The 27,246-nt window shown below is 37.3% G+C and overlaps 2 protein-coding genes across 6 annotated transcripts in view; both read left to right on the forward strand.

Annotated features, from left to right (window-relative positions):
* Positions 1-21,740, forward strand: vps39 (VPS39 subunit of HOPS complex). Of its 3 annotated transcripts, none has more exons than XM_058749504.1 (25): positions 2-401; positions 480-604; positions 1,602-1,667; positions 1,773-1,837; positions 2,210-2,252; positions 3,104-3,198; positions 4,826-4,924; positions 5,008-5,100; positions 5,392-5,575; positions 6,494-6,614; positions 9,101-9,221; positions 9,312-9,441; positions 10,709-10,851; positions 10,933-11,073; positions 11,940-12,081; positions 12,776-12,862; positions 13,783-13,856; positions 13,945-14,161; positions 15,076-15,204; positions 15,321-15,423; positions 15,847-15,892; positions 16,656-16,805; positions 18,235-18,369; positions 18,599-18,690; positions 20,343-21,740. In XM_058749504.1, exons 2-25 carry the CDS (start codon positions 532-534, stop codon positions 20,419-20,421), a joined length of 2,628 nt encoding a protein of 875 aa, XP_058605487.1. In that variant the 5' UTR covers positions 2-401; positions 480-531; the 3' UTR covers positions 20,422-21,740. The 3 variants fall into 3 exon arrangements, with proteins under 3 accessions (XP_058605490.1, XP_058605487.1, XP_058605489.1); XM_058749506.1 differs by having other exon boundaries at positions 2-396; XM_058749507.1 differs by having other exon boundaries at positions 1-604; positions 4,829-4,924.
* Positions 21,741-26,425: 4,685 nt separating this feature from the next.
* galnt16 (UDP-N-acetyl-alpha-D-galactosamine:polypeptide N-acetylgalactosaminyltransferase 16) overlaps positions 26,426-27,246 on the forward strand; it is a 38,406-nt gene continuing 37,585 nt past the window's right edge. For all 3 annotated transcript variants that reach the window (XM_058750359.1, XM_058750360.1, XM_058750361.1), the window contains exon 1: positions 26,426-26,716. In XM_058750359.1, the coding sequence (XP_058606342.1) occupies positions 26,546-26,716 (171 nt within the window). In that variant the 5' untranslated portion in view covers positions 26,426-26,545. The remainder of the gene's footprint in view (positions 26,717-27,246) is intronic.

Raw genomic sequence — 27,246 nt, forward strand, 5'->3', positions numbered from 1 at the left:
TGTGAGCTCTCGCGGTCACGTGCGCGTCACGGCTCCAGGAAGTTCTCGCAGCACAGATAGCTCTTTGCTAGCTGTCAAACACTGAATCCTGGCGGATATCAGCTCAAAACAACGGACAGCAAAACCCGAAATAAACCACAGCATCGCGCAGGACAATGGGATGAAGTGCATTTGGAATCTGAGCATCGAGGATCTGTGTTTTAGCAAGACTAAAGGGCAAAATATGAAAGCTACATACTAGCCAACTGCTCATGACACATTAACAACACAGCAAAACACAGGAGTTGCAGTGATTCCTAACTTATTTTTGGACTCAAGAAGGATGGAGTGGGACAATTCTGGGACATCTGACGAGAGTCGAGCTGGTTAACAAAGACGTTAACGATCTTTATAACTGTTGGGTTTGTTTTATTCTGTCCGTTTACAGTTGTTCTGTTAACTGCCAGCAGATTGTAGCGTGGTTTTGTTTTCTATCTTAGCATCTGGGGTTATTTATTTACGTGTGTTTGGTCGTAACATAAGAGCTCCAGTATGCACGACGCTTACGAGCCAGTTCCTATCCTGGAGAAATTACCCCTTCAGATCGACTGTCTGGCGGCCTGGGGTGAGTTCTGCTTCCCTTTCCCTCATCTCTCTTCCCATGTACATCTTTAACACTCATGTGGAGCATCACTGCTAACACTGTCTGTGTCTCAAAACCTTGTGAGTTGCAAACGCACTTTCGGAATGAGTTGTATGGTTGTTACTCTCTGGCTGTGTGTCAAAATCTGAGTAGCTTGCTACATACTATGTATGGGCGTCTACTAGTGAGTATTTCTAGATCCTAGAGAGATTGTGTTGAGCAATATGGATCGAATAGTTGAATATTTGTTGATCAAATGACCTTTCTCTGGTTATGTATAGAAGAAAAAGAAGCTGGTCAGCTGACTTGGAAACACGCCTGTGATGTCCAAAACAGCTGTTTAGTTCGACAGATCACCAGGTTTTGAGTCATAGCTGGAGAAAAGACAACTACTCTGAAGAACAACACATATTTTATTAATTAGGCAGCTTACAAGGTGTTGAACATGTAGTAGTATTATTGTGCATGTTTAGATGAGATTCTATCAAGCAAGTATAAGGGAAATGAAAGCTGAGTGAAGTACAGTTAAACCAAGTGTTAATTCCACATTATGTGAGGTTGGTTTGTAGGCCTACATATTGAGGGTGTGTGATTATTAGAGCCATCGAAAGGTCTCTTGGGTCAATTCATCTCAAGTGGTCCGATGGAGTAAAAGTTGTTGACATTTAAATGTGCACACTATTTCTGTATGTTCACATACATGTACCTTGAAATGTGCTTTAGAGATGAGTTTTTGTCCCAAGACAACCACTAAATAAATAAATAATAAAATAAAAATAAATGCATAAATAACAAAATTACACAAAAACAGTGATTTTGCAAAACCAATATGTAGAATAATTAAATAAATAGAAATAGTCAAGGAATTTTAGAATGTTTGAACCACTAGAGCTGACCCTCTTCATTTTTTTTGTACTACAGAACTAGGTCCATGAACTCATTTTTTAAAACGTTGCCGTGTGTCATACTGTGTTTGCAGATGATTGGCTCCTTGTGGGGACCAAACCAGGCCATCTCCTTCTGTACAGGATCAAGAAAGATGCAGGTGCATAGTTTTTGTTAGCACATGTGCTTATAGCATCAATCATTTGTGAAATTTATTTTTAAGTTAAGGTGTTAATATCTTTTTATAATAATGTAATTTTTACAGGTACAAACAGGTTTGAAGTTACATTAGAGAAATCCAATAAGAACTTCTCAAAGAAGATTCAGCAGGTATGCACAGATAGAGAAGCCCATCCATTAAAGGATTAGTTCACCCAAATTTTGTCATTATTTACACACCATTATGTTGTTCCATTATGTCATCCATGAATAATGCTTAATTTTATGCATGTTTTTCACACAGAGCTATCATGTGATTTCAAAAGACTATTGACTATGTGTTCTTTGTTCCTTTTTTTAGTTTGACACCTATGGTCATATTAAACTGATTTTATGGGCTAACTGGTTCTTCAAAAATAGTATTATCATTTTTATTGTGTGTGTGGAGTAATGACAGCATGAGGGTGGGATGATAATGACTGAATGTTTAAAGGAACAACTGTTGTTTGCTGCTTGTAATATTTCTTCTATTTCCTTTCTCAGCTTTTTGTGGTGTCGCAGTACAAGATTTTGGTTAGTCTGTTGGGTAAGTATGTTTTCCAGATTTGTTTAGTCAATGACTCCTCAGATCCTTCAGATTACATGTGCACCAATAATGTGATTATTTCCTATTATTAGTGACATGTTTACATGACGAAAACAAAGCTCCCGTTTACAAGTAATTTTCATTATTCTGATTATTTGCTAAGAATTGTGGTTATTTTTACCGCCATTATTCACATACCCCAATGCACAGTGCAAATGATGAACTCACATGCTGTAGGTGTGTTACCGTTTTAATCTACTTACATCAAATGCAAGACACATTTCTTGAACACATCTTGGACACATCTTGAACAAGACACATCTTGAACACATTTGATGAACACTGAAGTGTGATATCAATGCTGCTGTAACTGGGTTTGCCTATACTGGCCATCTCATTATTTTCTGAATGAAGATTCAGCAGAGACTGGTGGCAGCATGTTTTGTTGACTGCTCAGCAATTTGGAGTGGAGGGAAACTTCATTCAAGCACAAACACATGCACACTTTAGTCAGAGTGGTATAGATGTGATTAGAGGTGTTTACATGTCTGTTTATTGCGATTAAAATTGGCATATGCCGCATAATTCACTCCGATTATGAGCTCAAACACCTGATTTTGAAGTATTGGGTTTACATGAGGTAATTGTTAATTGCAATATTGCTTCACCTCATAATCGCATTATGAGGGTGCATGTAAAAGTAGTCATTGTCATATGATGTGTTGTCATATCGCTTCGTTTGTGGCTTGGATTTGAGGAACTTGTATCCTAGATCAAGTTGTAAGTGTAAAGCATCTTAAGGAACTGTGTAGTTTCAGTGTCAGCAGTATTATTGCCTTCTTTTGTTTCAGAAAATAACATCCACGTTCACGACCTGCTCACATTCCAGCAGATAACTGTTGTATCCAAAGCCAAAGGAGCCACACTGTTTGCCTGTGACCTGCAGGTAGGTTAAAGAATCACTATGGACTGTTTATTTGCATGCAGTGGCCCCAAAAGTTGTGTTTGTGAAATGTTAATGGAACATGTTGATACCTGAAGTTGCTCTGCTAAGACACCTGCGTGGTTGTGAAGAGAACTTCATGTATCAACCAAAATTCACTGCCGCAGTTGCTTAAAGGTCATTGCAAACAAATCCTGACAACGCTGATGCTGCTGGGAGAAGAGTTTATATAAATATGTAAATATGTGCTGCACGCTTTCCTCTCCATAACAAAATAAACACGCAATAAAAATGACTGGTGATTATGGATGTAAGCGTTGTGAATAATTTGGCACCAGCTCTGCAATTCAGCACTCCAATCAAGTTAATTCACATTCATTTTTATAGCACTTCATGCAAAAGATAGCAAGCAGCTTTAAAGGGGACCTATTATGCCCCTTTTCACAAGAAGTAAAATAAGTCTCTGATGTCCCCAGAGTGTGCCACTTTTAGGTTATGAGCCAAAACGTGCTGTTTTTGTGTCTATCCCTTTAAATGCAAATGAGCTAGTGCTCCTGGCCAGAAGAGGACGGAGCTTTAAGAGCTACAACCGGCAACAACAAACAATCTCATGCACTGAAAATGAAAATGCTTTCATATGCAATTTTGAACTACCACATTCCTGTTTACGAGTATTCTGGTGGTACGTGAAGGCAGCATCTGTGAAAACAGGCATAGCTTTAGCAACATTAGCCTTACAGAGTGTCAAGAAGCTCTTTCAGAAAGGCCATTTGGAAAACAAAATATGACGCGCTTACTTTGTCTGGAGCTGACGTTCACGCGCAAAGCATTGGTATTGATCCCTCTTTCATAATCCATTTTTGTGAAAATCCAGTGTTGAAATGACCCTCATTTGTGAGGCAGTCCAGCGTTTGTTGATTTTTATCCAGGATATTTCCTTCGAAAATGAAACTTAACCACAGTGTTCTCAGCGGCTCAAATGGAGAGAGTCTATGGAGACTCCTATGTTTGTTGGTACATCCCAAAGCACGCTGGCCATGCCTCTGTGGCGTTGACAAGCAAGCTACAGAAAGAAAACAGTAATGGCGGACTGCTGCTTCTCACTCAGGGCTGTGTCTGTGCTAATAGGGCAGCAGAGAGCATCACAAATGGGCGGGACTTTTTCCCTACGATGATGCCAATGTAGGGAGAAATCTGTAAACACCTCATTTGGAGAGACTGTTTATGGTTTATTGGGATTATAAAAAAATGAGTGGGTGAATTTTTAACATTATAGGCTGGTTGTTTTCACACACTGCAGCCACACAACTGTGTTCAAACACCTTATAAAAGTGATTTTTGCACAATAGGTCCCATTTAAAAATTTATACATGAAAAAGTAAAAAACAGTGGCAGTGTGAGTTCATGTTTTTACTGTACTTACGTCTGACCTCGACAAATTGAACAGAAGAAATGATCGGAAGAAGATTTCCACGTTCCACCTACCTATTACACAATTGCCACAGACTAATGGTAGTTCGAAGGTGTTTACCAGCCAGAGTAAATTTCAAGAGACACCGATCACATCTGATTTCTTATTTTTATTTTTGTCTCTCTCTCTCTCTCTCTCTCTCTCTCACTCTTTCTTCAGCAGTCAAGCTCAGGTGAGGCCAAACTGCGCATGTGTGTTGCAGTCAAGAGGAAAATTCAGCTGTATTACTGGAAGGACAGAGAATTCCATGAATTACAGGTCTTGAGGCTTGGAAACACAGAAATGAAATATTGCTGGTAAACCATAATGTTAGCCTAAATCATGTTTGGTCACTATTGCAGGGAGATGTCGCTGCTCCAGACATTCCCAAGTCCATGGCATGGTGTGAGAACTCCATATGTGTGGGTTTCAAACGAGACTACTATCTGATCCGGGTAAGTAAAAAGAAATTGCAGTTGTGCTTATGTAGTTTGCAGTTTTGTCAGAAGAATGTCTGTGTTAGCCATACAACAGCAGCCCAATAGGACACATGAAACCATAAACCATTTTGTATATTGAAGCTTGCTGCTCTCCAGTTTTATTTACAGTATATATCAGGTGGACAGTGAACAGACCGTGGCATTGCCATCTGAGGCGGAGACCAGATTCTCTCAAATTCTGCAGCTAACTGTATCACAACATGGATGTTGTTTTTTTGGGGTCAATCATGTGACTTTTCTCTTTAGATGGACGGACGTGGCTCAGTCAAAGAACTGTTCCCCACAGGGAAACAGCTGGAACCGTTGGTGGCCCCATTGGCTGATGGGAAGGTCGCAGTGGGTCAGGATGACCTCACGGTTGTTTTGAACGAAGAAGGCGTCTGCACTCAGAAATGTGCCCTTAACTGGACGGACATTCCTGTTGCGATGGGTATGTATGATGTCAGTCTTAGCGAACGTACTTCTCAGGTACTCATTAGCAACTTACCAAACACGTTTGATCACGAGTTCAGTCACTGTTAAAACAATGTGAACGACTTATCAGATCATCAAGGAAATTGGTGTCCAGGAAAATAAACATGGCTATTTTTAGTTTGTAATTCACATTTGTGTTAAAATAAATTAACTTTTGGCAACCTAATCAGTTAAAAAAAACTCAAAGTTCAAAATCTCATCTAATATTACTTTCATTGTCATATACAATCGGGTATCCACAAGCTTACGGTACATAGCACAACACAAAAACAAATTGGAAACACCTAACATAATGTAATTTCTTTCACCTGATAAACTGATGATGATAATAATAATTATAGCAAAAATACTCAAACAATTAAACGTCATTACTTTTTAATAACTGAAAAGAAAATATATTGTGAAAGTTCTGTTATCTAACGTTTTGGTACCTAACAGCCTTGTTTCCAGCAAAAATAACCATGTCATGATATGTATTATTATCATGATGTAAAGTTACTCGTTACTGAAACATTCTGAAAACTTCCACAAACCTTTTCTGAGTGATGATACAAACAAACGAGTCATTACAATGAATTTGAACTGAGTCATGGAAATGAATGAATGCATGAGCTCTTTAATATTGATTTATAACCAGGCCAAAACAGAATCTGTACCTCCACAGACTAAGAACACCCAACATGCAAAGTTCATCAAATCCTCTGCTCTTTGCATGGCTGCTTTTTGAATGTTTCCTCTCATTTATTGAATTTTCAGCTAGCAATTAGATAGTATGGTACTGTCAGCACTTTCTAACACATTTGACCATTTTTAAATCCATTCTACTGATTTTTCAAGTCATTTCTGAGTCTATTTTCACATGTGTGTTGATTAGAGCACCAGCCACCGTACATCATCGCAGTGCTGCCTCGCTATGTGGAGATCCGCACCCTTGAGCCCAGACTGCTGGTGCAGAGCGTAGAACTGCAGAGACCACGTTTCATCACCTCCGCTGGGTGAGACCTGCCTATTGCAGCTTTTTATTCTCACAGTATTTCGTTTTCATGTTTCCCTGTATTTTCTGTCATTTGTTTAAAGTGCTCCTATTATGGGTAATGAAAGGTTCATATTTTGGTTTTGGGAGTCCCCAACAACAGTTTGACATGCATGCAAGGTCAAAAAACACTTTCATTGTCTTATAACAGTGGTGCCTGCAGGTGTACGGCTGTACGTGCATACCATGAGCGCTCAGACTGACCTGAGATTTGCCCCGCAAACATTTCAGCAGTAAATTATAGGCCTGTGTGTCCCGTATTTCTGTCGACTGAACCAGCCACGCCATTAATAATGAATGTATCAGTCTTTTGCATGCCAAAGTCAATTTCTGCTTATAAACATTGTCAAATAGAAAGAGAAAATTGTGCTACACGCACTTTCATGAGATCGGGTTAGACTACAACAATTAATTTGTAGCCTATTTTACAAATGATAATACAACGAATTCATGACAATGTTTTACATTCAAGCTGCCTGTAAAATTTATAGTGAAACGTTATTTAAAATAATTTGGAATGCAATAAAGTAATTTTTAAAGCTGTTTGCTGCATGGATTAAAAAAATAGGCTAATAAATAATTCACATATCAGACAAAATTGTGTTGCAGAAAATCCTTTAAATTTTAAGGAATTCAGAGCAGAGCAACATAAAAATCTGAAAAAACATAATCGGGCCTGTTTTAGGCTTTTCCTTATTTTTATATTTTAGACGGTGATGAAAAATGACTCGCCATCTCCTCATTGGACGTGTCTTTAGAGAGAAATGCATCTTTACGGATTACATAATGAAAGAGTTTTTGTTTTAGATTTGAATTAATTCGTTTTAAAGTAGTAATTTAAAGCTTACTATAGATATATTTATCATATTTGTGATTCAATTCATTGAGTTTCGGTTCATCATTGTGAAGCGCTCCTGTTCAAGACGAGACGGCAAGCGCATCCTCTGTTTTCCTATTTATTTTATAAAAGCACAGCATTTTGTTGATATTGTGAATGCACAAAAAATAAAAGTAGACCCTTTACAGTTCCGAATGATGTATTATTCTTACCTTTATGAGCAAAAATTACGGCGTATTTTAAGTTGTTTCCACTATCAAGAAAAAATGCAAGTGACCGCTCTGGCGCCTCCATGTCCTGCAAAGTGCGCCTCAGCTTCCAGTCTTCACACAAATGATTAGATATGCACCTAGCGCACATTTATATAGTTCAAACATTTAAACTAACATTGTGACATGCTTGAACTGTTTATATCTATAGATTTTATTTTAGGCAAGTCGTGATGATTTGAGTAGGCTAAATTGATCAAACATAGGCTATGATCAGCTCGCTGGCTGCTTGGTCGTTACTTAAAAAAAAAAAAAGAAAACTTAAATTTAACAAACAAAAAGTGCAATTTTTAAAAATTAAATATAATCACTTTACCATTACATAGGACCATTACCATTACATTACATTTCGTTCAACGATTCAGAGTCGACTCTTTCTTTTAAGAGACAATAACTTCATACACAGTGCACTTTCAGATTTAAATCTTTGCATAATGTTTTTTCATTCACTCAGAGCTGTGTTACTCACTGCATGAAAGCTAATTTTCAAAAATCCATAATAGGGGCACTTTAAAACTAGTGATGTCCTACTGTATTTGTGAGTGAATGGGTTGGGTTTTTTCATGGGTTGGTCCAACAGGTTAGCAAAAATGTCTGAATCAGTTCCCGCTTGTGTTCAATAAAGCAGATATTTACCTATAGTCCACCGAAACACCTGCAGAATGCAGATGCATCCTATTTGAGAAGATGATATTTATTAAAGTGATTTGCTCGTCATCGCGTCGTTCCAAACCTGTATGCGTTTCTTCTGCAGGACGCAAAAGATGATGTTCTGAATATGAAACTAGACTTAACTTCACTATATTTCATTGTATGAACAAAAAAAGCAATATCTTCTTTTGTGCTCCACAGAAGAGAGAGAGAAAGAAAGCCTTACATGTTTGGAACGACATGAGGAAATGATTATAGAAATGTCATTTTTGGGTGAACTATCCTTTTTAATTTAACATTTGAATGTGCAGCTTGTTAATGACTCTGTACTACAGGTAAAGTTATATTCTGATCAAAATACTTTAAGGGACAGATTTTGGTGACACTTTATTTTAATGTGTCCTTGTTACACATGTTACATCTACTTACTATTATAATAACAATGAGTTATGTATAATTACATGCAAGTAACCCTAAGCCAAACTCTAATCCTAACCCTAACCGTATAGTAAGTATATGTAGTTAATTAATATTACTCAGTACTTAAATATGTAATTACACTGTAACAAGGACACCTTAAAATAAAGTGTAACCCAGATTTTTCTCTCATGATTCTATCTAATGTTTAAGGCATGTTTTCTGTGAAAGGTGATCTGACTCTGTTCTTTCTTTCCCTCTGTAATTTCACAGATCAAATGTTGTGTATGTCGCTAGCAATCACTTTGTTTGGCGTCTGGTGCCCATCTCTATAGCCAGCCAGATACGACAGCTGCTACAGGACAAACAGTTTGAACTGGCACTTCAGCTAGCGGTGAGAAACTTTAACATCCAGTAAATACTAAATGCAAAGTACACAGTGTTTATCATATGCTGAGATTGTTTTTGTCTCGTCTTTCCTCAGAAAATGAAGGATGATTCAGATGCAGACAAGAGACAACAGATTCATCACATTCAGAACCTGTTTGCCTTTAACTTGTTCTGTCAGAAACGCTTTGATGACTCCATGCAGGTGTTTGCTAAGTTAGGCACAGGTGAGTTTATACAGCAGTGATAATGCACCACAAATGAGGATAGAATAGCATACAGGTACAGAAAGACATGTCCAGTGTGTGATGCATTGCACAAAAAAAAAAAAATGAATTAATAAAATAAAGGCGTAAATGTAATATTTATGTATAAAAAAATTCTGTACATTTGGATTACACAGCTTTAATATAAAATGTAAGATTTCTGTAATATATACCTTTAAAATATTCTGTTTTACATCAATAAATCCAATTTATTTCAAAAAAATTTAGGTATTGCTTGTTCCACAGCTAGCCATATTTTAAACATGTTCATACTATTTAACTAAATTAATTCTAAACTATTTGGATAATATGATTAAATAAAATCAAATAGATTTATATAGCGCATGATAAACTGTCATGATTTTTGAGTGCAAAAATCTTACCTTTTTCTTTATGCATGATTGACAAATATGCATCACATGTTTTATTTAAATTGCTTATTATTTCATGTTAAAACTGTGCAAATGGATGGGATGTGCAATTAAAATACTTCAATCTTAAATGAAGTTAGTTTGAGTGACTTGCCAAATAAGTAATTGATTTGAGTTGTATTTTTTTTAAATTGATTGACACAAGTATTTAAGAGAAACTTTCTGGTGGGCTGTTTAATATCAGCTGGTTTAAATACCAACCAATCACACTGGTGTTTTGGAAAGTTCTTTTCATTTTTGTGTGCACTATATATCAGATGTAGTCTTGTTGTCTGGGGCTGAGTTGCTTAATTTAATCCACTAGAGAGTGCCATTGGACCAGGAAAGAGAGATGTATGCATAATAGAGTTCTGCAGTGATGTATTTTTGTTGGCCAACCCTGTGGTGGTGTCGCATCACCCTGGGTCCTTCAACAAAAACCCTGTAGGATTTTTTTTTTGTATTGGCTTCTAAAATGAGTTTGTGTCGTGACCAATAAAAATGTATGATTCTTACATGTGAAAGTCGCACGATTATAAACACGATGTGACTAGTGAGTAGATGAGTTTATTTGTTTTAATGTTCCGACAACCTCTATAGTCCCATTTAAACACTTGTTAGCAAACTAATTTTTCAAGACCAGTAAAAAAAAATTAAAAATCACAAGTTGGTATTACTGATATATTTTTATTTTATGTGGTAGAATAAAATGTGAAAATATCCTGAGCTTGTTCACCACAGACCTGATTTCAGACATTTAACCAAAAACCCAGTCAAAAAATCCCATTGACTTTAAGATTTGCTCTTCTCTTTTCTAGATCCCACGCATGTTATTGGACTGTATCCAGACCTGCTCCCATCTGACTACCGCAAACAGCTGCACTACCCCAACCCTCTGCCTGCGCTGTCTGGAGCCGAGCTGGAGAAAGCCCACCTGGCCCTCATAGACTACCTGACACAGGTATTCACGAATCATCCATTGCATAGTGTTTTTAAACTTTATTTCATCTTGTTACAGTTTTCTCTGTATCTTTTGTGATAGAAACGCAGTCATTTAGTGAAGCAGCTGAATGACTCGGACCCCTTCACCACCTCCCCTCTCATGGAGGGCACCCCCACCATCAAGAGCCGCAAGAAGCTCCTTCAGATCATCGACACCACTCTGCTTAAATGTTACCTCCACGTAAGGCCTCCAGATTGTTCTCCGCAGCTCTGTTCTGCATCGTGCAGACAGCAGGTTAACTGAAATGGAGCCTTGATTAACAACCATTGTTGATTCAAACTGATACTGAAAATACAGTAAAGACTGATGATAGCATCAGCATTGAGATTAATAATTGTAAGAAATGCTTATTGAGCAGCAAATCAGTATATTAGAATGATTTCTGAAGGATCATGTGACCCTGAAGACTGGAGTAATGATGCTGAAAATTCAGCTTTGATCACAGCATTAAATTACATATTTTATAAATTGTAATATTAGTTCACAATATTGCTGTATTTTTGATCAAATAAATGCAGCATAAGAGATTCGTAGACCCTAAACATTTTAACTGAATGTATATATTTCATAAAGGATGCTGCAAGATAATTTGTGGCTGCTGCTATTAATACTTTTCTAAAGGAAATTTGTGATTTTCCAGAATCTTAGTTACCAGGATTTTGAATTAGTATTTTAATTTTTTTACTACAATAAGCAAAGTTGACACAGAATATGATGATCGGTTTACTTAAGATTGCAAGCTGTAAATTAATTCTTTAGATAATTGTACCATAAACTGAAAAATAGTCTCCTTCAAACAGTTAAGAAAATTATTTATTTATAATTTTTCAAATTCTCATTAAAGTAATGCCACCTATTAACATTGTTTAACAAGTCAATCAATCATTTACTTTAATAAGACAGTATATAAATGTATAAATGCTTGTCTGTGAGGCCTGAAGCTCTTGCCTAAGTAGACGGATCACTACAGTTATATCCAGTTTCTCTCAACTCACTGTAAAGTATTCAGTGTGATTTTATGAATGTTTCTGTTTTTTAAACCACAGACCAATGTAGCCTTAGTGTCGCCTCTCCTGCGGCTGGAGAACAACCACTGTCACATAGAGGAGAGCGAGTATGTGCTGAAGAAAGCCCACAAATACAGCGAACTCATCATCCTCTATGAGAAAAAAGGCCTTCATCAGAAAGGTGTGCTCAGTCTTCTCAGCTTCCGCTTACTGACATCTAGATTGTCGTATGAATGTTTATGTGACCTGCAGTAATCTCCATTAGGAGTGTAATCTCTGCGGGTGTCCTCAAGCATCTGAATATGATTGGGAGGGCTCAGAACAGCTCTTGTTTACAGAGAAGGTCTAATCATGTCCTGAGCTGTTTTGTTGATGTCATGCCTTACAGAAGAGATGAGGAGGAGCAGGCCGTGTAGATCCATACTGCCTAATAAACTCTCACCGCAGCCAAGCAAACTCATTTATATAAACATCACTTTCACAAATATACACAGATTTCTGTCTGTATGCCAGCATTGACAGTTGTTTTCTATTGTTTTATTAGTAACGGTATTTGTGTCACTGAGTGATTGAAGTTTCAGTTACAAATCCAGTTTTTAACATACATTCGAAAAGCTTGTGGAATAACAAGGTAATAGGTCTTTTTTAGTGTGATGTTAAGTCTGCGCAAACTGATTGATTTGTTCATAAATCAGATGCTGAGTGAATATGTTGACTATTGTCAGTATATGATCACCAGTCTTTCTCTCTTGTGACACAGTTCAGAACTCACCTAAAAATACGTAAACATTTTACTGTGATGCTGCAGATTCTGAATAGTCTCGCGTCGTCTTCCTCATTCAGTTCAGTAGACTTACAGAAGTGTGATTGTCCAGCTCTGCAGGTTCTGCTGGATCAGTCCACCAAAGCCAACTCTCCTCTGAAGGGGCACGAGAGGACTGTACAGTATCTTCAGAGACTGGGTAAGATGACCACACTCATTTACTGCACATGTGCTACGTAGTTAACAAACAAGTTAAGTGCTGTAGTTAGGATTGTGCACATTGAAGCTTAGTATTTACTTGGATATCCTTGGAGTGTTTGGATGCCCTCTTTTGCCTGAGGGTCGAGAAGTGAGCCAGAAGTCCCACATGACCTCCGCAGCTGCAAAATTTCAGCGGATTTTTGGAGATTCCCACCTAGAGCTGCTTGATTAGTCCAAATAAAACCAAAATGGCAATATGGCTTAGTGCAATTATCAAATAGTGAAGGCTGCAGCTTAATGAAATAAACAGATGCACTGCTTGTTTTAGAGTGAAGTGTGGCACTGTGTTCATTTACACGTGAGCAGATCTTTATGTGCTGCTGTGTCTCAGCAGATGCTGCTCCACATGAGCTCACCTTTGCATCAGTTGCTATGAGTTTGGGTCGCGTTAAAGTAAATTTGTGAATGCAACATGCACCAACCATCTTCTCAGACTAGTAATGAGAAATGCATATGAACAAAAGAAAAGCTTTAAAGACTCCCTGCAGTTTTCCATCAAAATGAAAGTTTGATGGTTTTAATGTTTAAAAATATAGAAATGTAAGACTAATTTTTTTAGTTTTGTAATTTCACTTTTGTAATGTAAAATTTAATAATAATAATAATAATGGTATTATTTGTTTTTAAATTAATTAAAATTAAATTTCAATTAGAGTGTAGTACTCTCAGCTCCATTTAATATTTTTTAATGTTAAAATCCATTTCCCACAAATACAGAGAAACCAGCCGACTGATTCTGTGTATTAGTAACACTGGGATGATTGATCAGTAATATGTGTTCTTTCAGACTAGATCAACAATATATTGATTTGTAAGACAAATGATCCACCTCACCAGCATCGATGTCTTTCTGTTCAGGTGTGGAGAACCTGGGCATCATATTTGAGTTTTCACCGTGGGTTCTGAAGATTTGTCCAGAGGATGGACTGAAGGTGAGATAAACATGATCTGGTTGTATTTATATGTACTCTGTGGTTTTGAAAAGCTTGAGTTTTATTTATTTATTTTTTCTACTTTCAGATCTTCACTGAGGACCTGACGGAGGTGGAGACTCTGCCCAGGGATAAGGTGTTGAACTTCCTGAAGGAGGGCTTCAAGGAGCTGGCCATCCCATACCTGGAGCACATCATTCACCTGTGGGACGAGACGCGGCCCGAGTTTCACAATGTTCTGATCCAGCTCTACCTGGAGAAGGTGCAAGGCCTCATGAAAGTGTATCTCAACTCACTGCCTGAAGGTCAGACACGCAGCTGTCACTCACTCACACTGCTTTATCAGAGCTGATCCTGGGGTGCTGCTGGAAACAATAGCACAATATCTGCTCGAGTAATAGAAGTGAAATTCAGTCTGTCTTCAGCAGCTGAAACTATACAGAAACAGAAGATTGATTTGAACAATATATCCAAAAAACTACAACACTTATATATTCAATAATTCAAAGAAGCATAATTGTATGTGTCAGGTGCTTTGACAGATTGATTGTGCTGTTTTAAAGTACTTGGCATGTGTTTTTCCCCGGCACGTCACTTTTTATGGTTATATTCTCGTCAGTAAATGTTATGAATTTATGTATTTCGATTTTTCATAAAAAGCAAGCTAGTTGTCGTTAACTGCAGAGACACCATTGCACATTTATATTGTATTTTGATTGGCTTTATTTTATTGTTTTTGTGTGACTACTGTGTAACTAGCAGAAAATGTATAACACGGCTCTTGCCATCAAAATATCTTCTACCTACCCACTTATATTCAGAATTTAATTTCATAAAATAAATATTTATTATCATACTTTTTTTAATTAAGCCATCAAAACATTCATTTAATTCTTAAGGAAAATAAACAAAAGGATATTTTCTTATAGTACTTATAGCAGTGCTCTTCACTAGTACTATAAGTTTTTGAATAAACCCTTTATTAGCAACACAATTGTTCTTTATGATGGAAATGATGACACAACTGCAAGAGAGTCATAATTTGTGTAAAAATCGGTGGTAGTGTGGGTGAGAGCTACACAGGGTTTTACAAAAAAGAAGAAACAGAATAATGGATAACACAAAAATTGTGACGCAAAGTATCCATAAGCATGTCTAAAAGGAAGACTTTCCGTCTAGATGAATTAAAGGGCAAGCGCGCCGTGTTGACTGTGTCCAGGTGTTCCAGCTGTAGCTGCAGGAAAGGAGGCGGGAGAGCTGGGAGAGTACAGGAACAAGCTTCTGTCGTTTCTGGAAGTGTCCAGCAGCTATGAGCCAGAGCGACTCATCAGTGATTTCCCATTTGATGGTGAGTGTACAGGTCAGAGACAATAGAAAATAGAAAATCTAGATATATATAATAAAACTGGATGACACATGCTGTTCTTGTGTTGCTTCCTCCCCTCCTCTCTCTCGTTCTCTCAGGTCTGCTGGAGGAGAGGGCTCTTCTCTTGGGTCGTATGGGGAAACATGAGCAGGCTCTCTTCATCTACGTTCACATACTCAAAGACACGCGTATGGCTGAAGAGTGAGTATCCTCTTCTGCATCATGAAATCAGGATGGACTCTGTTTAATACACATTCCTGTCCTTATTCGTCAGTGCACATTATTCAAAAAGAAAAATGCTTGTCTTTTGTAATCTACTATGAAAGTTGCTCCACCTAGGCTGCACTATTGTGTATGTTAACCAATAGCTTTTAACTTTACCTTCAGCCTCCGTGTTTCTGTCAAAACAAGTCTTCCACATTAAAGTCTGACTCCGTTCGGTGTGAAACACCCATTGTTAAATTAATTTCTACCCACCAATTCCCCCGTTTCTTTTTCTTGTTGAATATTTCATGTTGACAGTTCCATGAAAGGGAAGCTGACTTCAAACACCATCACTTATACCCTTTGGCCTTTTCTCTTGTAGTGTTTAGACTGTGTTCTGTGTGTTCTGATCTTCCTCAGGTACTGCCATGGTCATTATGATCCATCAGCAAACGGCAATAAAGATGTGAGTGCTGCTCAGTGACTTTTCACCACTCTTATTTGAATTGTTTTCACTGTCACGTTGTTGTTGTTGTATAGTCACTGCAGTCTGGCTTGTACTATATCTTTTACAATGCACCAAGGATTTAGTGGGACTTGTTCTGCTTTTCTGAAAATACAGAATAATAGCTTGCATATTGTCACTAAATCAGTACATTATGTACAGTACTTATTGACACTGATTATATGCTGTACATTTTAAATGTTTTAAATTATGATTTCACCTTTTTACAGTTTGTTACATCATTGTCTGTTTTTATATATATATATATATAACAACAGACAATATTATATATTATAGTTATTATATTTAGTAGTTTAATACTAGCATTAAGCCACTAGAAAACGCTGATGAAGCGAACAGGTTGGAAAGGCAACAGACAACAGGTGTATGTCATGAATGAATGATATTAAATATCATTATAAAAAATATTCTGATATTATTTAAAGAAAATAAAAAATGCAAACATGCAAGCGGTTTGGAGAGACTGAATGCAAAAACATTAAGGCTAGTAAAATAAATTTAAAAAGTAGAATAAAAATATGCTACTTGCCATCTTTAATATTTACTTCAGTCACTATTACGCAAATTTGTGAGGCTTGAAGTCTGAGGGTTTGTAAATACGACTGTCAATCCCAAACACTGTGTGAATGTGGCCAGCTGGTGAAACTGTCCTGTGATGAACTGTCCTCCTTGTCTAATGTTAACGTGTCTCTCCTGTCTGTAGGTGTATCTGTCCCTGCTGCGCATGTATCTGTCTCCTCCGGATGTGCACTTCCTCGGGCCCATAAAGATGGAGTTATGTGAGCCACAGGCAAACCTCCAGGCGGCCCTGAATGTTCTTCAGCTCCACCACAGCAAACTGAACACCACCAAAGTGAGCATCCACCAAATACTATCAATATCAAGCACCCAGAACACAGTAGCATCCGCATAGAAAATCTCTGAAAAGCACCCAGAACACTCAAGCATCATAACATCTTCTGCATGAGCTAGAACACAGGAAAATATACTTTTGATTCTGGAATTGAAGACGTTATCACCAAACCATGATAGTTTCCTTTCCTCAGCTGACTGAGAGCGAAATACTGAAAAACTGCATGTTGTAACAAAATCACAGGCAGTCATATATGAGGTTTTTAGAGATTAAAATAGCTATTTTGAACCGGTGTGATCTGCTGTGGCCCATAAACCTGACATGAAGCATGTGATCTCAAGGTTGTGTCTGTTCATGGTTGCTTTCACCTAAAAACACAAACAATCCTATATAGCTTGAATTTCCTCTTGCCGCTGCCTCAGAGCAAGGCATTGTTTGAAATATTTACACAGTGAATAATCTAATTTTTGTGTGTTAATGCATCAACACAATATTTTATTTTAGTTTAAAACAACATTATTTTTAGTTTTAACACAACAAAATTATATATTTTGACAATTTGGGTTTTGATAAAATTGTTACCGATTGTTGGTTAAAAAAAAAAAAAAGCCATAATTTCTGTAAAAATTTATACAATAAATAAATTGTTTATGATTATTGCACTCTTTGTATAGATTGAAGAAGCTTTTGAAATTTAAAAAATAAATAAATACAAGACATTTGAAAATTAGCAAAAAATAATACATTTACATTTTACATTTATGCATTTAGCAGACGCTTTTATCCATAGGCTATACATGTATCAGGCTATACATTTTTTTTTTTTATATCAGTATGTATCAGTAATATATGATGATGTAGTAACACATTTTTCAAGATGTGACCTTCATTTAAGAAAAAAAAAGCTGAAATCTGTCAGTTTCAATAAAAATCACCGCTGGGATGTAAAAGTGCCCTTATTTGCTGCATCTCAGTCTTGGGTGATATTTAATTCTTACTGTGCCTCTGTGTATGTTTTCTCCATTTGAAGAAACCAACAGTATGAATAAATGTTTTAACTGTTTAAAAAATAATAATGCGTGAGGTCTTTGATGGAGAGAATAGTGAGCATGTGTGGCAGCGCTTCACAAGTCAATCCTGCTGATTCCAGCACATCGTTTAAGATGCCAGCAGAGGAAATGAGACTCTGTGTTGACATGTTGTCAGATGCCATCACTGAGCTCTGAACTTACAGATTATTGTGTGAGAAACATCTGTGGAAACCTGCTGTTCATGTTCCTGTTCTTCATTCCTTTGTAGTGTTGAAGATACATCTTGTAAGGATGTCAAAATAGCTGAAGCCATTCGACAGTCAGACAGATGCAGTTCCAGATCACATACAGAATCCATGGCACGCTGTCTTACGCCGTTTCTCTCTGTCTTTCATAAGGCCATAAACCTGCTGCCAGCCAACACACAGATCCGAGAGATCCAGGTCTTCCTGGAGAGTGTGCTGGAGGAGAAGGCTGGGAGGAAGCGCTTTGACCAGGTCCTGAAGAGCCTCCTACAGGCCGAGTTCTTGCGGGTACGTTTACTTGTGAACAGTTTTCACTTTCTTTTAAAGCTGTATTCTGTGTTTTTAAGGTGCTGGTGACTGCATAATTTTGTCAGATTACACAATTGCTTGAACTTGTTCCTTGAAGTTGTTAAATGTTGAATAAGAAGCATCACTAATTCTAACTAATTACTCTCCAAAATGGCCCATATGTTTAATTTAATTGAATAATGTTTGAATGCGTTTTGTTTGTTTGCAGGTGCAGGAGGAGCGTATCTTTCACCAGCAGGTGAAGTGTGTCATCACAGATGAGAAAACCTGCAGAGTGTGCAAGAAGAAGATCGGAAACAGGTGTGCTTCATGCTAATATCTCACGTTATTGCAGTATTCGTTTCTGTAAAGCGTTCGCCTATATACACCATGCTCAAGTCAAGCATTTTGTTTTTTGAAATGCAAAAGTGCATACTTTTGTGTGTAGCCAAAGACATAAGACCACAGGCATAACAGAGTAAAATGCATTTAATAGAGAATCTGACATTGATAAATTGCATTGAGAGAAAAAAAAAGATATTATTACATTAATAAATAATGTAAAATATTGGTCAATATTGGTTATAGTAGCATTCATATATGAACCTCTTTGGAATATAATTTGCAGCATGTTTAAGATTATAAAAAAAACAACTTGTATTCTAGAAAATAAGGCACCATCGATTAGCAACCTCTGAGCTCACAGTAGGTCTGTCTTTAAAGGATTCCTATTATGCCCTTTTACGAAGTCCTGATTTAGTTTTTGGGGTGTACTAGAATAGTCCAGAGGAGGCGTTTGTTGTAGTTCTTGAAAAGTGTTTTCTGTTAAAGTCAATGGGCCAGTTTTACTAAACAGGGAAAATTAGCACGAGAGCGCAATTCCAAAACAGAGCCGATGGTCGTGGAAATTTCTGCGGGTGATTTACTAACAATGCGCAAATGAAAGAACGCAGACGTAACATCTCATTTACATATTGATCAATGCAATATACCAAGCATAGCACAAATTAGCGTTGTTGTAAATAAAGAAATAAAGAAGCCACGGTACGTTGAAAAGAACCGGAGGCCAAATAATGAAGGTTTGCATGAAGTTTTGATAGACCTGGTATTGCGTGACTCCTAGTTGGGTTCAAAGTCGTCTTTTATTTCCTGAAGCAAATTAAAAATAACATGGCTTAGCAAATGATATGTTTGGATAATGTGTTCTTGCTTTCTAAATAAATTAATACAGGTGGAAAAAACCCTCTCCCTTCTACCCTTCTCTCTGTTCTCTGTGGTGTCTCCTCCAGCAACAATAATTGCAGCCATTTCAAGAGCAAAATAGTTTAAGACATGCTTTATTTGGGCGTTGAATAATGGCACAAATGCCAGTAATTTGATGAGTGCAAACGTCAGTAAAACGCATTGCGTGATTCATTTGAATACTCTCCTCCCATAAATTTTGCGTCTGAAAGGGAAACTCCTAGAAATGCATATTCAATTAAGGTCAGGCGCAAAAATAACTGTGTCCACGCCTTTTCAGCGCTAATTCGTCACTGCACGTCTTAAAGTGAAATAAAAAAATGTTCCATGAAGATATTTAGAAAATTTCCTACCGTAAATATATCAAAATTAAATTTTTGATTAGTAATATGCATTGCTAAGAACAACTTTAAAGGCAATTTTCTCAATATTTAGATTTTTTTGCACCCTCATATTCCAGATTTTCACATAGTTGTATCTCAGCCAAATAACAAACCATACATCAATGGAAATCTCATTTATTCAGTTTACAGATTATGTATAAATCTCAATTTCCAAAAATTGACCCATATGACTGGTTTTGTGGTCGCATATATTAAATAACGAAAGACCCATCCAAAAACAAGCCACTGAACAAGTGTGCAGTTTCACTCTGAGTGCTCACTATGATTTAGGGACTGATTGAGGGATTTATTGTATGAATATTTATATTTCTGTGTCTTTGTGTCCAGTGCCTTTGCCAGGTATCCTAATGGTGTTGTGGTTCACTACTTCTGCTGTAAAGATCGCAGTGTGTGTCCAGCGGAGTAGTCAAACCTGCAGACCGGAGACACCAGAAATGCCAAACACACTGAGCACAGAGAGCTCGGCAAATGTGAAAACGCCAGACTGACGCGCCGCCATCTCTCTCTCACTCTTTCCAGTGGAATGGCAAAGCCGACACGTCTGTCTGAAGAAATGAATCAACTTCCAAAGTAAAAACAAAAAAAAAAAACACGGACAGTGAGACTAAATTCAGATTTATAAAGTGTGTTACTTTGAAAGCTTCACCCAAATGCACAGCACAGACCCCGGCGTCTCTCTGTCCCCTGAGAAGTGCTTATTTCCTCACATCCCACCTTTTCTTCTTCGCGTACAGTGCACCTTTTCATCCAACATGACGCTTTGTCCGATGCCTTTAGCGGAGAGTAAAGGCATGTGTTTGTGTGCACCTTCAGGTGCTCAGGACTGTTACTCTGAGCTGCTCTGCTTCACTCTGTTGGCTTGAGATGAAATCAGACTCCAGATAAAAACCTTAATGTGGCCCCTCTACAGAAAGGCCAGCACTGGCACACACACTGCAGGAGAAACAACCGGATCATTTACACTCCGCCAGCCAGTTCATCGTCATTTTGACAGTGTTCTTACTGTAATTTAATTACAAGTTATATACTATAATTACGGAATATAGACAAACACTGTATTTTTAGCAATACAGTAGTTTACCAAATGCATTTACCAGTGTAATACTGTAATTTTGGTAAATTGCTATATTATTAAAAATACAGTATTTTTCTGTATTCTGAAATAATTCAGTTACAGTAACTGGCTGGCAACTTCTGGCTTACTGTAAATTTGACAGTGTTTTTCTGCTATGGGCTGTTAAATGGAAGGACGAATGCTTCCTCTAGTTTCAGAGATAACTTGTTTACGGCTAGAAGTCTGAATGTGTTTTTTTTTTTTTTTGTTCGTTTTTTAAACAAAGGCATTGTCTAATGTTTCTAGTGGTTTGGGTTGTATGAGGAATTGGTGACTCTACAATCACTGTAGCATGCCACTTTTTCTCTTCTGGTTACTTGAGTGGCTTTAATTTATTATTAACACGCTGTCTTTACTGTCAGGAATGTTTCACCTATGTGTCGCCCAAACGGACACCAGTATTTCATCTGTCCAATTAACACTGTTGTCAGATGCTCGTGCTTTCAGTTAACTGTAAACCGTGACCTGAACTGTTGCTCAAACACAGGCACGGTCACTTACATTCAACCTTTGTAACAGGCCTGAAATGTGTTGCTGGAAATGGATGTGATTGTATAGATTGTACATTAAATCTGGCGTGGAAGACAAATCTAATAAACATGCATCTCTTGCGTGCAGTGTGGTTTGTTTGAACTTGTAGGAGAAATGCTTTAGGATGAACCTGAGTAACAGATGCCAGAATATGATGAAGACGTGACGGTGGGCCTGCAAGCAAACACACAGAATCATGCGAAAGAAACTCGTAGCCAAACCACTTTTCTAGCAACATTGCGATTCCCTTACAGTTTTTATTCATATTTTATTTTGTTTTCATTTTAAAATTAAAGTTTTAGTAATTTTTTGTGAATTATTTTTTTTTAATTATGTCTTTGCCGTTTTCATTCATTTTTATTTCAGTTTTAGTTTGTTAGACTAAATAAGAAGGAACATTTAATCGTTGTAGCTGTAGTTTACAGTGTTGGGGAGTAACTAGTTACATGTAACGGTGTTACATAATTTAACTACAGAATAAATATAACCTGTTACAGTTACTGAGAAAAAAAAAATGCAATTAAAATTGGTCAAAATGTTAACGATTACAAAGGAGGGTTACATTACATCTGAATATTTTCACACACAATCACACAAGATTGGATTGATTTCTTTCCCAAAAAATATGAGACGCCAATGTTTCAGGAGTTTAGGACACATGCTCATTCAATAGCTTTTATTAAATCAGATTAACTCTTTTTTTAATTTTTTTTTATTATTATTATCTTTTCCCAAGGCATTGTTAGATGCCAGTGTCTGTTGTCATAACTACTGTATGCAAAGATTTGATTTCAAAAACAGTATCATAGCTATTAAACTATATCTTATGATTTTAATCTCGATCACAAAGTAAAAATAGGTGATAAAGTCTGATTTTGTAGTAAAATGAAATTATTATAATCTTAATTCAAGTGATGAAGGATTTTGAAAGTCTGACAGTAATCAGTGTTGAGTATACTGTAAGGTTAACCCTGCCTGCTTTAAATGTTTGACAATGAATAATGAGAAATTTAGAAAAGCAATCAAAAAGTAAATTTAATGCGTTACATTAACAAAGTAATTGAAAGTTACACTACTTATTACATTTCAAATAGGGTAACTTGTAACGTGTGTCCTATTACATTCCCAAAGTAACCTTCCCAAACACTGTTAGTTTAGTATAGTATCCCTGATTCTGAGAACAATTGCAATTTGGACCATGTAAGTGTATGTTATGTAACTGGCAATGACCAGGTCACACGCTAAGCTCAAAAGCCAAGGGCAACAAGCTAACAAATCAGCGGCAGCTTGAGCAGCAGAACCAGCACATGCTGCAGAACGCAGATACTCTGAGCCTCTGCTCCTTCTAAGATCCTGCTAAAGCCTCACCATTCTGAGCAGCTCAGCTCACACCAGACCTCATGATCAAACCTTGGCAGATAGTCGCTAAATCTCGCTTATTTGAAGTACTGACTGTGAACTTTTGGTTGCACCAACAAATCCTCTCTCTCTGTTTATTGTGTTTGGAGGCTGCAGCTTGTGAGAATAAAGTCAGAAAAGTCCAGCAGATATAATACTGAGATACTAGGAGCTGACTCTATTCTAATGAAAAATAAGTATACTAAAACGTATTTGAAATACATTTACTTCATGCCAAGTACACTACAACTACATTTACATATTTATGGACTTAATAAAAACACCCTGCAATTCTATACTAGTTTACTGTACTTAAAGTCTGCTAAATTGTAAACTAATGTTTGTCCTTAATGCACTTTAATTATGCTGAAGTCCAGCTGAAGATATACTGAAGTATATTTGATCGTGCTAAAGTGGAACTATTGCTACTATACTTCAGGTGCACTCTAAATATCTTGCATTTAAACACCGATATTATTCAAAGATCATACAATCCTCATCAATAGTGACATTAAAACACATTTTAGGCTTAATATCAAGAAATGTGCATTGTGCACAAGTATAGTACTCAAAAATACTGAATTATAATTTGTATATCAGTAAGTCACGAGCGATATGTCAGTAAATATGTTAGCAGATTTGAACTATGCTTGGTATAGAACAAAAAAACGGTCCAAGAGCGCACATCAATTAGGCCAAAAAAGCTCAATGTGGGTGCTCCACCACACAAGAATAAGAATGAAAACATCAAAGTAGCAATAAATATTTAATTATGTTCTCACCACGGGTGACGTTTCGAGCTTAAGCACTCTTCACCTGTCGTGAGAACATAATTAAATATTTCTCTATCTCTGGAGCTGTGGTGCAACTATACTTGGTTTGAAATACATGGATTTTAAATATATCACTTTTTTTATACTAAGGTTGTCAGAAACTGTAAAAACACTAGACACACAGTCAAGGGTGACTTTAAAAAAAAAAAGATTGTAATTTTGACAGTAAAACGCTATTTAAAAAGCTACATTAAAAACCTGTTAGCTGGTTAATTTCCCTTACATTATATGATGAAAAACTTTCTTCTTAGTGTTGTCTTATCACATCTTGTGGTGTAATATAAAGTAGTATTTATTGCATTATTTTCTTGTGTGTATGGCACCAACCACCTCCCATATATTAGTGTTTACTTCAGCTTGTGGAAAAGTTATTTGTGTGACTTTCTCTTTGTGTTTTATGGTGATTGTCAGTATATCATAAAGGTAAATAACAAATTTGAGTAATTTGGTATATTAGCATTATTTCAGTTTTTACTGTAAAACTAGGTGGTTGCTTGGCTGTTTTTTTTTTTTTTTTAAAAACAGAAGACAGGAATTTCTGCACACTTGAGCCAGCAGAAGAGAAAGCGAGAAAGCAAAGGAGATCTTTGTGCGCTGAAACAAGGCTTTTGGCAGCAGGCTTGTGAATGCCAGCTGTGGCTCTGAGAGAGATTAGGAGCTTCATCTGCTGGTGATCTGGAGACTCCAGGATCAGGTGGGTCTTGTTTATCCCTTCAGCTTCTCGAGGAGTGGGAGAAGAGCGGAGAAAATCACAGACGGTACACTCATCAATACATTTCAAGAGGCCTTCTGCACAGAGCTGAGCTCCAGCGGACCCACAACAGCACCACACAATCTGCTCGGAAATAATCAATGTAAAATCTAGCAGATAACATTTTAAACGGATAGTTCCGGTTCTGGATGTTGATTGGGTAATACAGCATTAGTTGAGATGTATTGGAGCTCATGGAGCCGGTGTAGAATAAGCCTCACAAATGGAGCTGATAGTCTTAAATTCAAAAAAGCATTGAATCATTCCTCCATGGATTTAATTTATTGTTTTTCCACGTTTCTTGTCATTTTCGACATTAGTACTGTATATCCCTCTTTAAAAGGTTTCCATGACTCAAATGCCTGGCTATTTTCTCTCAGATATCAGTATATTAGAAGAGACCATTTTAGTAAACATCGTTTGTACTTTTCTTGCCTTATTTCTAACATTATGCGATGCTAATTTAATCTGGAAAACAGCTGTGGCACATTATCAGAGCTGTTGATGGGCTGGAATGATCTCAGATGAGAAAAGAGAGTGGTCTCGGACTGCCAGAGCAGCTGTGTGGGGTTTGATCCTGCCGATGTGCAACAACCTGTAACCTGCACTGATTCAGATTCGCAGTTTCTTGTAAAAATGAAGGGATTGTTCTGTTTCTATTCAGGTTAATGAAGGAAACAGCATAATTTCAGCATGAGCTCTCCATGCATTCAGTCTGGAGAACAAAACACTAATGAGCAGCTGGAGGAAAGAACTTTGAGAAATGGTGTCCTTTAGAATAGAATAGAATAGAATAGAATCGAAATCTTTATTGTCACGTGATGGAAGTACTGGATGTTGTTATAAGTATTTACAACAAAGGCTGGTTCAGATTATTACAGTCATATTGATACAAATGCCATGAAACCTTTCATATTTACAATTTTTATTTTTAATGAAATTAATACTTTTATTTAGTAAGGACACATTAAATTAATCAAAAGTGACAGAAAAGACATTTATAATGTTACAAGAGATTTCTATTTCAAATTTTTTAGTTTTCTATTTATTGAGGAAACCTGAAAATTGAATGTAGTTTCCACAAAAATATGAAGCAGCATAACATATTTTAATAAGATTGACTTTATATTTAATGTGAATTTAACATCGAAAGTTAATGTGCATAAAAACATTGTAAGTTAGGCTACTTATCATAACACTTTCATTGCACAGAAAGAGAGCAAAGAACATTTTTACTGACAGTCTAGAGTTCAAGCACTCTCAAAAACTGCCATTAAAACCACTGAAGCTGTTTACACTATGAAATTAATATCTTACATATTTGTACACACATCTGCACTTTGTAGTTTCTGACCAGAGAATTCGCCAGAAAGAGGCATTCAGTCAGCGAGCGAGTGAAGAAAACCCCACATTTTAGCGATGACTCATCTGAACGCCTCTGATTGGTCCTTGCATTCATAAGCGCAACAGAATCGTGTGTGATTGGTTATAATGCGCAGCGCTGTAAACACGCTCCAGCCAAAGCGCAAGCACCGATTTGAATTAAGCAGCTGATGATAGATGCACTGAACGATCTAATCACGCTGGTGTGATTGTACCAAATATAAAAAATATTAAGCGGCTATTTTTTGTCTTTTGGAAGCTGCATTCAAAATCCACTTGGGGGCACGTGCCCCCTTACTTTGACTGGTGAGTGTGAGAGCGAGGAGAGGAGCGGCGGGCTCTAGGACCCGAGTGAAACCCGCCACAGAGCCGCTCTCAGCTCAGCTCCAGTCTGGAGAGAGAGATAGAGAGAGAGAGAGAGAGAGAGAGGGAGAGAGAGGGAGAGAGCTCACTGCGCACGGCTTCATCATCATCATCATCACCGCCGACAGCGCATTACACACGGAGCTCAGAGCCGCTCATGATGCGCAGGATTCGGGCCAACGCCATCCTCATCCTCACCGTGGCCTGGATCCTCGGCACCTTCTATTACCTGTGGCAGGACAGCAAGCCTTCCTCCTCCTCCTCCTCCTCCTCGGGCTCCCAGCTGAAGAACCACGGAAGGCTGGAGGAGCGCACGCTTCCTCTGATCGTGAGTGATGATGATGATGATGATGAGGATGATGAAGATGATGATGATGATGAAGATGATGATGTGGGGCTGCATGCTGATCTCTGCTGTAATGCATGCGTTTATATATGAAGCGAGTGTGTGTGTGTATGTGTGTGTGTATCAGCGTGATGTCAGGTGCATGTAAGAGGCTTTTCCTTAATCCAGATGCAGGTGTGTGTGTGTGTGTGTGTGTGTGTGTGTGTGTGTGTGAGAGAGAGATCCATGTTTCCTTTGTTAGGATTTAACCTACTATAAACCCTTGTCCCTTATCAGTAACTAATCCGAAATGTAATTATCATTTGTTCTGGATTCACATTGGGATTTCAGTTTAGATTTGGAACTAGTTCTAACATATTCTAATGAGTATTTTGTTTATTATAGATGCCAGTATTCCAAAAACTAGATATTTTAGATGATATAATTAAACATAAAATGTTCAAACTTAACCCTGTATAGCCTGACACATGGAATAATAGTCAGAAAAATATACAGTTTTGAAATGAAACAAC

Source organism: Onychostoma macrolepis, chromosome 17, assembly GCF_012432095.1.
Source record: "Onychostoma macrolepis isolate SWU-2019 chromosome 17, ASM1243209v1, whole genome shotgun sequence".
Classification (NCBI taxonomy): Eukaryota; Metazoa; Chordata; class Actinopteri; order Cypriniformes; family Cyprinidae; genus Onychostoma; species Onychostoma macrolepis.